General features: G+C 38.5%; 1 protein-coding gene across 3 annotated transcripts in view; it reads right to left on the reverse strand.

Moving 5' to 3' along the window:
• Positions 1 to 8,502, reverse strand: part of MICAL3 (microtubule associated monooxygenase, calponin and LIM domain containing 3) — a 106,641-nt gene extending 98,139 nt beyond the window's left edge. For all 3 annotated transcript variants that reach the window (XM_010142261.1, XM_010142262.1, XM_010142260.1), the window contains exons 1-3: positions 8,166 to 8,502; positions 1,677 to 1,884; positions 227 to 343 (exon numbers count right to left, since the gene is read on the reverse strand). In XM_010142261.1, the coding sequence (XP_010140563.1) occupies positions 227 to 343; positions 1,677 to 1,884; positions 8,166 to 8,429 (589 nt within the window). In that variant the 5' untranslated portion in view covers positions 8,430 to 8,502. The remainder of the gene's footprint in view (positions 1 to 226; positions 344 to 1,676; positions 1,885 to 8,165) is intronic.
• Between the last annotated feature and the right edge of the window lie 8,509 nt (positions 8,503 to 17,011).

A 17,011-nucleotide genomic window follows, 5' to 3' on the forward strand; every position in this document is an offset into this window, starting at 1 on the left:
TTCTGCATAGTACTTCACGTGATTTTGTTTTATATAGTAATTAATTTGGATTTGTCACTAGAAAAAAATAAATCCTGCTACAATTTCAAGCACAAGTGTATTAATAATTGCTCGTTAAAGGAGCATGAGGAAGGACTTAAGAATCATAAGCAGAGTTAAGGAGCAGGAGTCTGTGTGTCCTCCCATAACATCCTTTTTCTCTACTACCCATTTCAGTGCTACTCACTTTCATTCTCCTGATCCTCTGGAGGGTAAACAAGCCCCTGGAATTCCACATTGACATGGATCTCTATTCCCAAGATCAAGGCAACCTTCAAAAGGATAAGCTGGAGCTGACGGATACCTGCAAAAAAAGCAGATGGTAAAAAAAATTAAAGAGCACAGGAGTCCATGCATCTCCGTATGACGTTACATTATCACCTCTCTCCTCTTCAGTTAAGTGGAGAAGTAGTGGATACATCAGTAGTGGATAAGAAAATGACACTGTACAAACACTATTAATTTGAAGGAAGACACCTTACAGATACTGAAATGAAAAAATGCTCCACCTAAACACTAAATTTCAGCTGTGCTGAGATACAAAGACAACAACATGCATAAAGTACTGAAAGAATAAAAATGACAAGAAACTGGAAGGCAAAAAAACAATCTCCAAGACTGAAGTTCCAAAGATGTTTCAGTTTTACTATTCATTGCCAAAAAAAAAAAAAAAGTTAGTTTTTGCTTTGGACAAGCCAAATATTACCCACTATTTTTGCGTCACTTTATATTTTACATTTATGCCCAGTGCAGAACACAGACTGTGGGGCAAACCCTGGGTGTACCATGCCCAGTAAATTTGGGGGGAACAAAAAAAAAAAAAAAGTTAGTTTTTGCTTTGGACAAGCCAAATATTACCCACTATTTTTGCGTCACTTTATATTTTACATTTATGCCCAGTGCAGAACACAGACTGTGGGGCAAAACCTGGGTGTACCATGCCCAGTAAATTTGGGGGGAACAAAAAAAAAAAAAAGAAAAAGAAAGAAAATCTGAAAAGTAACAACTCCTGCGCCACCAAAGCATTTGGCTTTCAAAGGAGACTGATTTATTGGAATTTGAGAATCAACATTATTCTCAATTTTAATATGTAAACCTCTCTTTAATAAAGACTTATTCAAAGGCTAATAGTGTTCTTGGAAATATCTTCATCACTCTTCCAACAATTAAGAAAACCGAAATTGTTCCTCCTTCTTCCAGATCAACATTGACAAGCATGTTCAAAAACATACAGTAATTTTACATTCGGTAATTTTTCTTTTTTACGAGTCCCTTACAGTGCTCAAGAGAAAAAGAATAATGTGACAGCTGCAGGAATGTAACAGCAAAAATAGAAAAATTATCCACAAAAAATGTTTTAAACTTAAATATCCTTTTCAATGCAAGAAAAAAATATGCCTTAGAAGTTACAAAAGATGGTAGGCATATATTGCATATGTGATAATCTCACAACAATGTATTTCTTTCACATCTAGGTTTAGCCAAAATGCATGTTGCAAAAATAATGCTGAACGGTACCACAAGGACTGAAAGCAGTGATTGGTGCAGGCTGACTTCTAATGAGTTACCCCATGCCCTCACCTACTTCTCCCTTTTGAAGAACAAGTGCTGCTGTGCCTAGCCGAAGCTGTACTTACTGATATGGTCTATGGATCCTGCACAGAATTTGCCATAAAACTTTTTGGCGCCAAGTCCCCTCAAGTCATGTATGGTGAATGGCCACAAATGAAGCACGTTATTGCGGGAAAAGGCATCCCTCTTTTCTATGACCACCACCTTGGCTCCCAGGAATGACAGGTCGATGGCTGTCCGAAGGCCACAGGGTCCAGCTCCAATTATCAGACACTGCAAAACAACCAGGACAGAGTAACTCTACAGTCCTTGAAGGAAACAGGTATCTTTACCACAGCTTCCAAGCATCACATAGCTCTTTGGAATAAGCGCTCTTTGCAAGACAAACTGAAATTTCAGATCAGCCTTTCTGTTGTTGCTTGCCACTTATCTACTGATAAGTTAAAGCAGTAACCACAAACTGAAAATAAAGCATATCACAGAGCAGTGCAAAGTTTGGAGAAGCAGGCAAGAAAACTGCCTGTTTGCAACTCTCGTTTTAAGAAGAGCTGTCACGGTGTACTCTCCAAGCTATGTAAGCACCTGGGGAACAGTAATATGTCTGAAGGCTTCTTTCTCCCCCACTCCATTCATTGCATTTCTTCTCAAAAAAAAAAAAAAAAAAAAAAATTATGGCAAATTTTCCTCTCATCTTCCAACACCTGAGCAGGCCTTGGTTGAGAAAATCTCCAGCAACCCAATAAATTCCTTGTCATCAGTAAGTAGAAAAAGAAAAATTATGGCAAATTTTCCTCTCATCTTCCAACACCTGAGCAGGCCTTGGTTGAGAAAATCTCCAGCAACCCAATAAATTCCTTGTCATCAGTAAGTAGCTAACAATGGTTACAGCAGATAAATACGCGATATGCTAACATTTTTATAAACATTATCACTTAGAGTAGCACAGGCAGCAGTCAAGTCAGAGCACTCTAACAGGTCTATGCTGGTGCTTCTACTATTGCAGCAAAGGAAACTTGAGGTAAATAAACATAATGTGAACACAAACTTTGCGTGACTAGGCAACTTTTATCAAAATATTTTCTCCAACCTAACCTTTGTGATATCAAAGGTCTTTCATCTTCTCATATCTTTTTCCACTCTGTTTATAAACACTATCAGAGGCCAACAAACAACTTGAGAATGTCAAGTATTTGTGTATCTAGTGCTGGAAGTACTTTCTGAGAAACAAATTATACAGCAATATAATTTCTTTTAAACTGAGATAGTCAGCTGATAATTCTTACCCACAGAAACTGAAGTCTTCAAAGAAAGCCAGCACAGATATGCACATTCACAGGAGTATAATACATAGTCCATGTTGTCATTTTTGTACTTTGATTTCTACTGAGTTTCAACCAGACCCACAGAATAAAGACCTCACTACAACGGTGACTACCGCTGTCATGCGAGTGTCTTCCAGACCTTACATATTCTTGCAGCTTGGAAAAAGCTCTTTGAGAAATTCTTCAGTATGCTAAAACTTAACCAGAACCCAACCTTCTGATAAACTGCCTATCCCAAAGCAAACCTCTTTGTTCCTTGGTCATCCCCACATGCCAATTTTTACAGTTCATCACATTTGCACCAGTAATACACTGGGGCATAAATTCTGCAAATAACGTGAAACTGCAAATATAAAGCCTGGAGGACAAATAAGACAGTACCAGTTACAGCAGGGACAACATAACAACTGACACGCAAATTCGAAGCAAGACCACTATATAAGATGTCACACAAATCTGAGGACAGAGATCAAAGTCTAGAGGAAAAGGGAAGAGAAGAATAACAGCACTGTTTGTTCAGTGGCTTCAGGGACCTGAAGGCATATGGGAGAAAAGGCAAGCCCAGCTACCGAGCTGTTAAATTCCTAAACAGACCTGTACATTGAACAGGTGCCCAACTTGTCATTTGTGAAAAGGAATATCAATTAATATCAAATATATACTTCCAATTTAGTATTTTTTTCTTTGTAGGCAAGTGTAATTCTCAAACACCACTTAGCCTTTCTTTTTTAAAACTTTTAAGAAAATTAGCTGAGCATATCATATTCACCCGGGTAATAATTTTGCTCATCTGACAACTACAATCTTCAAAGAGACTGAATTCAATCAGCAACAAGACCACACTGACTTGGGTGATTTTTATTCTTTGATAACTTTCCCATATAAAATAGTTATGATGAAGTACAGAACAGCGAAGGAATTGTGCTGAAATCAGACTATGCAAGCTCAGGTCTGCATATTCAAATTATAAAATAATTGCTTGTAATTTTGTCACAGAAATGTAAGAACATTTTTTTCTCTACAATCTTCTCCCCTGCCCCCAAACAAGGATTTAGTTAACAACATCTACATTATGTTTAAGACTCTAGGTGTTCTGGATGTAAAATATATGATACTCAGTGAAGTAAATCATGGTCAAAATTGTGCATTTGTTTTGTTTTTTGTTTTTTGGGTTTTTTTTACCATCACAATGATATCAAATTATGTTGTTATAAAACATCACTAGTTTTAAGCACAATCAAAAACAGAAGAAAAGGCTCTGCTCCCTTTTCCACCTCTAAGACTTCTTCCAGTTTCAGATCTCTCCTAGAAACCTACCTTCTAATACTTCTACAGGCTGCAGTAACTATACAAGATGCCAAGTACAGCCAAGTAAATAAAGACAGCTACTGCATGCCTTGTTCCCTTTCCCCTCAATGACTCCAAGCAACTCCATGCACTAAAGCTGTTTCACCTCTCAGAAACACTTCTTGCACAAGATCTTTCAGAGAGATGGTATTAAGTTTTCCGTTACAACACCATGGTAATGGAACATTAAATGCAAACTTTAATCCTGTATTCTTTGTATAACCAATGAAGAGAGAACATCACTTTTAGCTGTTTACATTTGAACAACCCATCGTGTCCAAGTCTTGCTTTTATGAACGTCGATTATCAGATTTCTGGTTAACCTGGATGCTGGCTACGCGACGCATTAACTGCACAACTCCAGTAATGGCACTTTATCCCTGACCAATTTTTTAAATGGGCAAGTAAGAGCGGTGCTGCAGGGGATGCCAACTTCACAACTGGTGTATGTACAAGTGTATAGAAGCTGAGCTTCCTAAAGAGATGACCGACTTCTGTTCCGATAACACGAGTAAAACCCTAATCTTTATTTTAAATTCTATGACGTCCACATGTCCACTTAAATATCTGCATTTTTTAATCAGTGGTTTGCAAATTACATCAAACATTAGGAGTATAAAATTAAGTGAGATAGGAAACATAATCAGATACAATTCAGTTCTCAAAAGACCTCTACTTTGAGAAGTTACGATTATCTCTTAGGAATCACATATAAACATTTCATGACAAATGCTAATAGGACAGGAAACAAGTAATTAACAGAAACAGGTATGAGAAATACAAAAAATACATATTTATAATTTATTTTAAAATTTCCACGAAGTTTATATACAAAGACATACAAAAATCATTTATCATTACAGGTACATATTCTTTAAGATATACCAACAAAAAAGAATTTTAGTAATTTTCACTTTCTCTCAGCTACTAATTTCACTACTCAAAATGGCGTGAATCCCAAATGCACAGTCCTATAGTTTCTGGGTTGGGGCAGAGGGAGGGTGCCTCCTTTATCTACCATCCAAACCTTTTTACTTGTGTTTTTAATAAAGCATCTCACTAACAGCTGCTTCGAAAGACCAGCTAATTACTCTTTGGCTTGCCTTTACTCCTACTCCTTTTTTCCTTCACTCTCTTTCTTCTTTTTGTCATTCACATAGGAGAATGGCTATGGAATAAGCCCTCCCATTCCTCTAGTAGAGACAAACTCAAAGTGATCATCGACATGTCCATGGCAATCACTCCTCCCTCCCACTCCTCTGGTCCTTCACACTAACACCAGTGAGTTCCAAGGTTTCCCTCTCATCATTAAATGAGAGTCATCTCCAAGATCAGCGCACACCACTTCCACAGTCATTCTCTTAATCCTGTTTCTCCAGTTCCATCCTACAGTCTCTCTAGCTTGGATTTGGTGCACAAAATAGGCTCAGCTTTTGGACTGTACAAAATCTCTAGCAAACTCTTTAGTCAAATGTCACTGCCAGTATGCTTTACCCCTTTTACCCACTATTCAACTGTACTTGAAGAGATTTTTATAGACTGTTACCCACATGTATTTCTTCAAAGCGTGCCCTTTTCTGATCTCTTTTAAAACTCAGTACTCCTCTATGTCTCAAGCTATTCTTTCAGAGCACTGTCTGAAAGACTTCGCTCATTTCTCTCACTCACAGCTTCAAGCAGAGCTTTGCCCATCATCTCTTTATCATCTCCCTCTACAATTTGCCTTTGTATAACTGCATTCACAGGCACTGGTTCAATCAGCTTGTCAGGGCTGTAAATTCACAGAACTTTTCCAACTCAAACTTGATTACTTTTTTGTCCAAGCTAAAATCTCTGCCTTTCTGACACCTCCTCATGGCTGCCTAGTTCAGTTCAGGCCAAACATGATAAAACAGAGCCCTAACATCCTTCTAAACTCACCTCCCCATTTCCCTTCTAGGTAAGTGTCACAGTCAATTTTCTGAGTGTCTTCTTCAGCTGGATTTCAACCTCCTCTCATGTATTTTTTTTTTTTTTTTTTACATTCTCATAATCAAGTACTACCCAAGTCACACAGTTATTCTTCCATTAAATTTCTTCTTTCATATTGCACTTCTATTATCGAAACAACCTCTTCTTCATTGTTAACAAACACAGTCTTGCCAGCTAAGACATATTCTGAGCACAGATGCAAAAATCTTTCTTCTAGTCTTACTTCAAATAAATTAAAATACCACAGCTTCCTCACTCTCACTAAAACATAAGTCACCCATCTTCATTGCACAGCCTTTAACATCTTATTTTAGTCTAGTCATGTTTCATTCAAAGAACAATTCTTGAATCCAATGAATCCAAAGTGCAGCCAAGTTTTAAAAAAAACTATTCTGAATTTTTTTTTCCATGATGACCCTAGTGCTTGAAAGGTTTATACCTAAATATACACAAAAATCACTACATTTATCTTCCTGTAAGTCCTTCCTTTCTTATGCTGCCTTAAAAATGTAAACCTTAACAGAGGTTGGACTTTTGAGGGGTTGAAGCTAATGCCTGCTGTCATTACCAACAATGCCCAACCGTTTTCCAGGTTAATTTATATGCACCTGTTATCTATCATCTGATGTACCAGTTGTAAACTTTTTGAGAAAACCATTGTCTTTACAAGACCCAGGACAAGCGCACCTTGGTCCATTAGTAATTTTTCAAAGTGTTACGGTAGTAATTCATTAATAAATGCCACCATCCATATGAAAATGACCACTGGAAAATGAAACAGAATAAACACTCAGGAAACTAACATAACTTTCTAATAACTAGCTGGGATTTACACCTCAGTCCACAGATCTGAAATGACTGACATACCCTAAACAGGACATATTTCCACCTCAGTTCACTACTGAGGAATTAGTCATTAATTCTCCCATTAAGATACTTCCTTCTCCCAAAAGGTGCATATTCAAGAGAAGCAGCAGCATCTATTGTCCTCTACAAAGGACAGAATCCTGTTCTAATTTTATCATATTCTGCACTACCTTTTCTAAAAAAGGAAGAGTGTATGATTATTTGCAAAAGTAACCTATTCCATTCACATTTTGATGAATGAAATAAAGAACTGCTTTCAGTAACAACCAAATCAATAAGCTCATACTGTTCAGTCCAACAATGGTGCAGCACATAAATACCAGCTCGAAATAATTCAGGTTAAAAAAATTTGGGGTGTGTGTGGAAAAGCAGGAATTTGTGCAGTAAATCCCACACATACCAACCTTTTAAAAGGAATTGGTATGAGTTTCCACAGTATTTTTTTTTTCTTCTCTGAACCTGGAATACAAGTGATTACTTTGTAAATAACAGTAAATAAAATATTTTGCCAATCTGTCAGGAAAGTTCACTTTTCTTGAGAGATTCATGAGAATTTTCAAATTAAAACTGGGAATTTCCAAAACATACATATTTTGTATTTAGACTCCAACAGCAAGTTTCGCACCTCTGTTATTGTCTAGTAAAATATATATAGTATTAAAAAAAAGCCTACCAAGATTAAAGGCTTTCCAAATAAGATTTTCTAAGCCAGCTATAGTATTGATGCCACAAAAACCATAAAACACAGCAACTTGCAGGCCTCTTCTCCTTAATAAATTACAAATATTCCACTCATTCCAAGGGTTTCCATTTAGCTTCCCCAATTTAGGTGGGCAGTCAAATTTGGTAGTAGCAAATAACATTTTTTATTGCAAGTCAAATCCTAACAAATTGAGACTATATTATAAACAGCATGTGTGAGAACAGTCCTGAATCTCCCCTAGGCTTATCGTGACCACAGGCAAATATTTTTCTACATTTTTTATTGTGTATTCCAGAGACAAACTGGGTAATAGTTGCCTTGACCACTATGAATAACTCTCTTACCTTTGTGTTGGCGCACGCTTTCCCCTTCTTATAGTCCTTATGGCTGCCTCTTTTATCCAATTTGGCCCACAAGGCTTTGGCTTTCCAGTAATTGAGCTTGGACTTGAGTTTGTGATAGAAAGAACGATAGTCCTTAGGCTTTAGTTCTAAGTAGTCACAGAGCTCTTGGAAAGCCTTGAGAGTCCCCTTGCAGGTTGAAGCCTGGACAAATCTGTCGAAGAGAACATGAGCCTGGTTCACCTTCTCATTCTTACTTTCCTCCATGTTTCACACTTCACAGCTGCCCTGGGGGGCAGCTGTGCTCTTCCAGTCTGCCAGATTTCCCGATGCTTCTCTGTGCGCCACTTTCACCTCTGGCTTACAAACATTATTAACCTGTAAAATAAAAAGAAGAAAATGTAACTGAACTTGCTCTCTTTTTTCTTCCCAAATTTTGTCTAAACCTGCTGAATTGAGAGCCCCGATTCTCAATAACTAATAAACACGTCAGTCCTCAGTCAACTGATAAATATCCTGAGGATTCCTGTCCAAGCTGACTGAAGCGTAACCTTCCAAAGTTCACCACGCCTCGCTGTGGGACATCTCACCTCCATTAAATCACAACATAGTTTACCCAGAGCCAATCCCTAGGAAGTTTTATCATTTCATCTGAACAGTAGAGATGTTATGTGATGTTTGGAAGTAAGCAGGTTATAAACAGACTACAGACTTACTGACATAGCAGTCATTGCAATAACCAGATCACCCAAGCAAGTACCTCTGTCAGAGTCCTTGCAAATGCTGCTTTTGTACAGTAACATAACAAACCCAGTGATGATGGCTACTACAATCCTAGAAAGAAGTTAAACCTACTAAAAGTAACCAAATGCTAAAAAAAAAAAAAAGTCAAGACTGAGAAAAGAGCCTGTCTGTGTTGCATCAAGCACTATAAACATCTGCCTTATCTAGAATCTATGCATATATTCCTGTCGGTAAGGAAGCAGCATAAGAGTGAAATGTGGCAGATGCATGATCCTCATGAGATTCTCTATTCCCCAGTTTACAACTTCTTTTGATATGCAGGTCCCTACAAAATTTTAGGTGGTAGTTGGGGTCCTTAGCAAATTAAGTAAGCTAACAAGAGGTCTGCTACTCCTAGTTGCTTTTCTGGGATCCCTCAGAAGCAGCCTGCAGACCTACAGAATGAATTGTTTGGATCACAAATAGCAGATTTTGTTTAAAGAATAGATGTTTTCTCTCCTCCCCTCTATTTTATATATAATAAATCTCTTTCCTCTTTTTATACATAAGACCATGTACATATGTATAATAGATTACTCTGTTCTCCAAGAAAGAATAGTTCTGTTTGTCTTCAGATTGCTGGGTAGCATGGGCACGTATTTGGGAACTATGGAAGTAAAAGCATTTCTGAGATGCTTTTTGTCCTTTAGGGGTTTTTTTTGTAAAGAATGTTAAGGTAAAAAAGGAAATATGCAGACTCAGATAAAACCTTTTAGATTCTCACCAGCTCTTTTCCTGCTTCCAGACGACAGGAAGCCAAGTCAAACATTACAGCTCATGTCTCTTCCCCTCCTGTACGACAGCCCTGCAGTAGTTTACTGGGGCACTCCTGCATTTCACCATAACATGGTATTTATTGCTTATATTTAGAAATAGCAAAGGAGACCTGAAAACCTTTACATACAGCCACAAACCGTTTGTCACTAAAAATAAAAACAAAATTTCCTACAGAAGCCACAGTACAACAATGGATTATACAGAAGAACGTGATTCTGACTATTAGGACAAATGCCTGAGAGGACTCAGTACACATAAAGCTGTTTTTTTAACTGGCTGATAGTGAAGCCTTGCCTGTATCAGTACTGCTCACTAAACAGGATGGAACTAACTGCTTTCCTTATTTTTAATCTTAACTTCACTGTTGTGAAGCTGGAAACATGCTCCAGGCTTGCACCTCTGGTAATCCCGGCACTACCGCAGAAGTCTAAGACGTTGTGCTTTAAACCTGTGTCTCCTCTTCTATTTTCAAGAAGAATGTTAAAGAAAAAAAACTCCAACAAATCACTTCATGCTGAAGGAGTAACTTCAGTGTGTCTGTGTAATGCCGACACAATAAAATACCTACGAGTCTAAAGACGCATGACTCATTAATCAGCACAATCTTGTAAACTGAATACTGTTTGCTGTCACCTTTCCCCACTTCTTGCACCCCACTCTACTACCCAAACACTCATTTTACACCAGCAGTTCAGGTGACTGACACTTCCTAAGAAAAAGCAATATGACCTAGATTAAGTGGCATAGCAATTTAAGTCTGTTAGTCCACAGCCCATTGCTGATATAGCCAGATGTAAGGACAACATAGGTTTGATTTCTTACTCTTGCTTCTGTGGTACTCTTTCACCAAAGGAGAGAAGTGGCACCGGTTCTGCACTGCTCACAGAGATCCCAAAGTTAAAATCCAACCTACTTTCACTCTAGGAACTTACTGCTTTGTGGTCGAGGTTTGCCAAGCCAGGACACAAACCTGCAAAAGCAGGTCATTTTATGCAGCGCAACTCATAGGGCACATGAACACAGCAGTTCTGATGACATCTCGTTTCGTGCCAGCTGTAAAGTCAGTTATTCCCACAGGCCAAATACGGAGGCTTCAGTCATCGCAGAAAGTCACTCCCCAGAACTCTGCATACTTGATGTAAACACCCAAAGGCCTTCGAACCCATGAGCAACACGTCAGAGAACATGGAAACTACCGGAGGAAAGGAAGGGCAGGCAAGAATTATTTGCCAAGTTTCCAGGGTATTTGTATGCCTTCCTGGCTATTCTGCAAGACTGCAGTATCCTGCATGTTTTGTCTCGAGGCAGCTGATTGCTGACTCAGAAGCTCTGTAAATTCTTTGGCTGAAGTGTTTCAAGAGAAAGACAAAGCCGGTGAAAAGATGCATGCAACGGCAGTGTTCGTGTTGCTATTTACAATAATAGCATGAGGTTGTCATTGACTCACTATGCTCAGGATCTCCAGCACTTGCCCAGGACAAAAGACACCAATGAAAAACAAGGTCATAGGCAATTAGTAATTCCAGGTGGTGGTTCCTTCCCACAGTCACCATGGATGCAGGAATATGAACATTTTACTAAATACATATATGAGAAAGGAAGTCCACTGCCCTACTTCTGTCAAACAGAAGAGATGAGATTTTGCAAATGATACACATAATGAATTCAGTTGTACAAATTCAGGTTCCTGCAGAAAGTGTTGCAAATGCAGGGCTCCTGTATTTCAGACAAATAAATCCCCATTAAAGGAGTCACCCCCCCTACATTTTCCATCCTGATTTTGTTAACTAATTGTTCATTGTTCAACTAATGACTCGAGCCGGGAAAAATAAAATATTATGGGGGTGCATTTTCCAGCATTCTTCTCCACTTTTTTCTTGCGGAAAATACTGAGTTAATTCCATCTAAATTCACAGCTTGTACTGTCTAGCTTAAAACAGCATTTTGAGTGAATAAAACATTTGCCAAAGTAACTGCCCAGCTCCACTTCAGAATGCCAAGTTTCTCTGAGCACAATGTAAATTCTTTCTTACATTTCAGTTATTTCACAGCCAGACAAACACCACAGATACACCCTTGACAGACAAATCTCTGAGAAGTCAGAGATGAACTGCAGCAGTAACATATGGAATCTGAAAGCAAGTTGGTTCATCAATCAAACTACCATTAGCTCAAATGGCCCAAATGTCCATTGATTTCATCCTTTCTCAAAAGTTTCCAGTTCCTCAGCAATATTCCCTGTGCCCTTGTCTCCCTTCCATGGCCTCTCAGCTTCTGCCTAAGCAAGAGTCAGTAACACACTCTGGAAAATCTGAGATTACTGCAGTACCTAGGCAGCCAGTACACACTTGCAACTTGGCTAGCAAAAGCCTAAGCATAGATTATTGTTAAGCTCATGCTGCAGACAGTGGGGACACCTATTTTTGTCTCTTTCCTCCACCCAGACTCCAGTCGTCTTGTACGAAACCAATTACCTTTGAGACTTATTCCCATCAAATCCGGATGAAATTGTTCAAAAGTTATTAAAGATGAACTGAAAAGCAGATGGACAAATGGCTCAATCCCATAAGCCTCTCTTCTTTTGGAAACCACACTAAAAAGTTTTTACTCCCACAAATGAAAAAGCTCTGTTTTCATTTCCGGGATTTGAATTGTTTTACTTCTACTGGAAACTAAAGAAATAGACTTTGCTACAAAATGCTCATGACTTTCTAAGTGAACATGGGTATCAAAAGGTGCAGCTTTAGGGCAGCAGTAAGACTGTGGAACAGATGGCAAAAAAAGTACACTTTTGACAAGAAGAGCTAAAGTCAAATCTGGCAATTTTTTTAGCTTCATATTACGCAGACAAAGAATGGGAAAGCAGGAGGACAAAGGCGTGGTTGCTATTGTTTCCAGCTTCCCTTTTACAACAGATGGAAAAAAGGAATGTCAGCACCATCCACAGTATGTTTTAAGATGCTATTTAGATCTGCTCCCATTCATAAAATTCAACACTCAAGCAAATAGACTGACAAAAAGATATTTACATTTTAATATGCTTATCAAACCTGATTTGGTGGGCTTCTACCCACCATATGGGAGTGAATCTTTTGGGTCTTCGCTTCTTTCTTGTCTACCCTCCCTCCCAAGCCAGGACAAACGCAGCAGAAGAAGATCAAATAAGAACTTGTGAATACAAGAACCCATATTCTTAATGAGAAGATCAAAGCAGATCTATACAAACAGTTCACAGAATTCTCGTGTCAAGAAAAACTCAATTCAGTAATGATTTGAAAAGAAATGCAAATTATATCCAAGAACAGAGAAACATACAAAACCAGAAGCAGTTAACAGATGTTTTGGTTCCCAAATTCACATCAAGGTATTGAAAAGAAACGGTTAGTAATAAACACGGTACACATTTTTCAAGTGCCACAACACAAGTACTGAAAACATTAGACCTACAAAATAAAACCTTTTATCTATAAACAACAAACATACTATCCTGCTGCTTTGGTGTACAAGACTCTTTGATCACAGCAGAGTCCCTGCGCTGAATGAACACCAACCTAAAGAAAGAGACCAAGAAATAGATCATCTCTCTTCTCTGGAAGAGAGAAAAAAAAGAAATCATACCAAGGAAAATGTAGTTGACCCTTGTAAGATAAAGGAATAGCAGGCCATCTGGATAGCTTCGTTAGACAAGCTTCAAGAAGAACTACTGCTTAAATGCCAACAGCCACATACTAGGGAGATCCCTCACAGCACCAATTTTCACATCAGGTGACCAGTAACTAATGCAGTGATGCCTTCTCACATAGCACCAACTCATCAGATGTGTGTTTGGGAAGCTGTGGGCATTCTTTACATCTTGGAAGTGTCACTATGCTATTAAAAAAATAAAAAAAAAAAAAAAAAAATCACACGGTGGTGCTCTACCTGCACAGCAACATCTTGGAAATGTCACTATGCTATTAAAAAAAAAAAAAAAAAAAAAAAAAAAATCACACGGTGGTGCTCTACCTGCACAGCAGAAGAAAACTTATTTCTCAAAGAAGTAAATGTGCTTTTCTTCCAATGGTAGAAAGATTCCAGCAGAATCAAAACTCTTATGAAAAACTTTCTGGAACATGGTCATTAACATAGCAAGTCATATGAGCAACAATTCCCTTTACAGACCTCCCAAAACCCAGTGACTTACAACAGCAAGGGCACCATTTGTTATCTGGATGGTGAAATCCAGGCATCTCCCACAAATCCTCCCGAGAAAAACACAAGTTCTCAAAACACAAATCTGAGTGTTTCAATATAGAGAGCTCCCAGTCTACAAGCGTTTTCCATACAGACAATATCCCACACCTGTAGGCCGTCAGACCATGGGTATTTTCTGATGAGCAACACATATCCCACTTCTAAGGTAAATAAATGTACAATCACTTCCCGCTAGGTGAAAGTGACTTCACTACCAGGCTGAGGTACATGGACGCTTCTTACCCTATCACTTAACAGGACAAGAAGGTTGAATGCCATTCCCTCAAAGTGCTTTGAAGCTGTTCCTGACGTTACATTTCAACTAAGAAATCCATTCTAAAGTTAGTTCCCACCCAGTTTTACAAGCTGGACTTCCCCAGACTACTTCAATCTATTTTTACGACTTCAAACGGGGATAAAACAAATCAGTTGCCTTAGCACACCAAAGCATACCAGGTTTTGACATCATACAGGACATGGACTGATTTATCTTTCTGAGCCAACATGCTATGCCACAAGGAAAGGAGGTTTTCAGAATAGCTTTAGTGAACAGAGAACAAGAACATTGTTCTGACCTGATTATAAATATGGAGCAGAACAAGGACTGGAGACTAGAGACCCACTATAATGACCTCTGAAGCCCCGTAAGCCAAAGTCCTCTCAGGCTTCCAAGTTCTGCCAGCACACTGATTACTGTAAGCCATTCCATGACACAGAGAGAAAACTGATAACATCTTTATTTATTTTTTTTAATCTTACAAAAGAAATTATCTAATGAAACTTACACAAACAGATTTTTAATAATTTAAATTAAAACTTCTATCTGTCAAAACTTGACACAGGTCTTCTGTCAAAACTACAGCACAGACTGCAATGATCTCAAAAGTTAATGCAGGAAAGAGAATCAACAGGGACAAAGAAACAGATACAACTACATTATCTGCAAGTGACACAAGGAAAAAAATCACCATTTTTCACAGACCAGGTGAAACAGTTCACCTGAAAAATGAAAAGGTTTAGCATCTGATGTAGTAAGTGCTTGCTCTCTGTTAAATGCAATTGTCTCCACTCACAGGCTTCAGTTCTCACTTTTATTACCTAATTCTGCCTTACGCAGGTCAAAGATTACTAATCATGGCGCCCAAACTAGGCTGAACTTACCAAAGCCACCTTCAATTGGGTCATGAAGAAAAACATCTTAGCATCTCAGAAGCAAACTCAAAGACTGCTTGTTTATGCCAGCATTTATTATAATCAGGGAGGATGGCTGCCTGGATTTTAACTTCAACACTCACTCCTCAGTGGTTTGGTAAATACCAGGCTCACAAAACAAAGAACAAATATTCCGGTTATGGACATTAAAGATATGCATGAGAAAGCAAGCTTTATTTGTGCTGCTTCCAACTCTCAGCTGTTACGAGTGTGGAAAAGAGTCAGGCACTTCCTCAAAGGAAGTGGTGGAGAAGAAGGGCATTAGAAAACAGGATTAGAAGACTCATAATTCCACCCACCACACACTCAACTAGCTATGACATCACAAATTGAGTACACTGCACACGGGAGTTCACACAGATATTTAATGGATGTATATCCCACTTTGGTGGTGCAAGATGGAATATGGAAAGCAAAGGAACTTCAAAATTTCAGAATCTTTTTTCCTGCATTTTTTCCTAATGCAGATCTTGCAAGATTTTTGGGAATCAAGCAACCAAAGTAAACAGACATTAGAATAAAAGAGCCATCAAGATTTCTCTATCCCACAAACAATTTCATTTAGAGGCTGTTGCATTTTAAAAACAAAACAAATCCCAAGCTTCATTCTAGGAAAAGTCCAGGAAGGGCTGGGACCGTGCTACAACCCATAGATGCAACCTTAGCCTTTATAATTATCAGGTAAAATATACATGTGAAGCTCAAAAAACACCTGAAAACCAGACATTAAACTCAGACCTCCAGAACTGCCACCTCCTTTCCCTAAATTAGAAAGTTCCAACAAGGAACAGCATTTCAAGGACTCCCCTGCAGATGAGACCAGCATCTTGACAAGTGCCTTCCACAAGGCTTCAATTGTCACAGTTAATAGATCCAGCACTCTATATCCCAGCTATCACATGCTCCAATCCATCACTGCCCCCAACTCGTGCATCACCAACAGACCCAGGCTCCAGCAGCCAACTCCCCCAAGCTTCACTGCTGCCAAAGAAAATCCCGCAGTGCGTTTATAACCATTGAGGGGTGTACCTTACTCACGTAGCTCAAATCATTACACCTTCTCCTTAGAAGTTGTGTATGAAAATGTGTTCTCTGTAGTTTCCCTAAATGCCATTTCTGGTTTTAGATAATGACAAGGAACTTGATCTAGGGCAGGTGCAGCATGCCATTTCTTGATGCTCTGCAGGCCACCACAGGCCTATACTGTCCTCCCACATTAGTCACTAGATTAGACCATAATATCCAATTAAGCAATTTCACTTCATTTTGCAAATGCAGAGAATTACACACCTCAGCAAGAGCACTATTGCATGAACAGAGTTTGAACAGGACACAAAGCAGGATTTGAAGGGAACCAGAACGAGACTGGTTTCCACCAGGTTTTGATTCAGTATGAAGTTGCACCTTGTTTTCATGGTAGAACTTAATTTGTCTACACTCTTAAGGCATAGGGCTTCTAGAGAACAGAAGAGATTAGGAAACTGTTCAAAGGACACAATGTTAAATCCCAATTCAAATTCATTAGATCATGGGAAGAAAAAACACACATACACAATAATCCTATGACTTTTATTTCAGAAATTAGATTGTTTTATTGAGGTCTATTCCACAGGTCCACAAGCCTCTTCTATAATCTGTCCCATGCTGAATTTCTGTAGATACGTTTTTACTCTCAGAGAAAAAAAAAATCTCTATCCTAGCGTTTCCTCAAACTACTTTCTTACTGTACTTGCATCTTGGAGTTCTTAATTTGACAGTATCTTAAATTTAGTTTAGTATTAATCCTTGATAAATTTACTCATGTATCTCTTTCCTCTTCTAAAGATAAGAATACCCACTCTTTC

Source organism: Buceros rhinoceros, unplaced genomic scaffold (genome assembly GCF_000710305.1).
Source record: "Buceros rhinoceros silvestris isolate BGI_N320 unplaced genomic scaffold, ASM71030v1 scaffold4348, whole genome shotgun sequence".
Classification (NCBI taxonomy): domain Eukaryota; kingdom Metazoa; phylum Chordata; class Aves; order Bucerotiformes; family Bucerotidae; genus Buceros; species Buceros rhinoceros.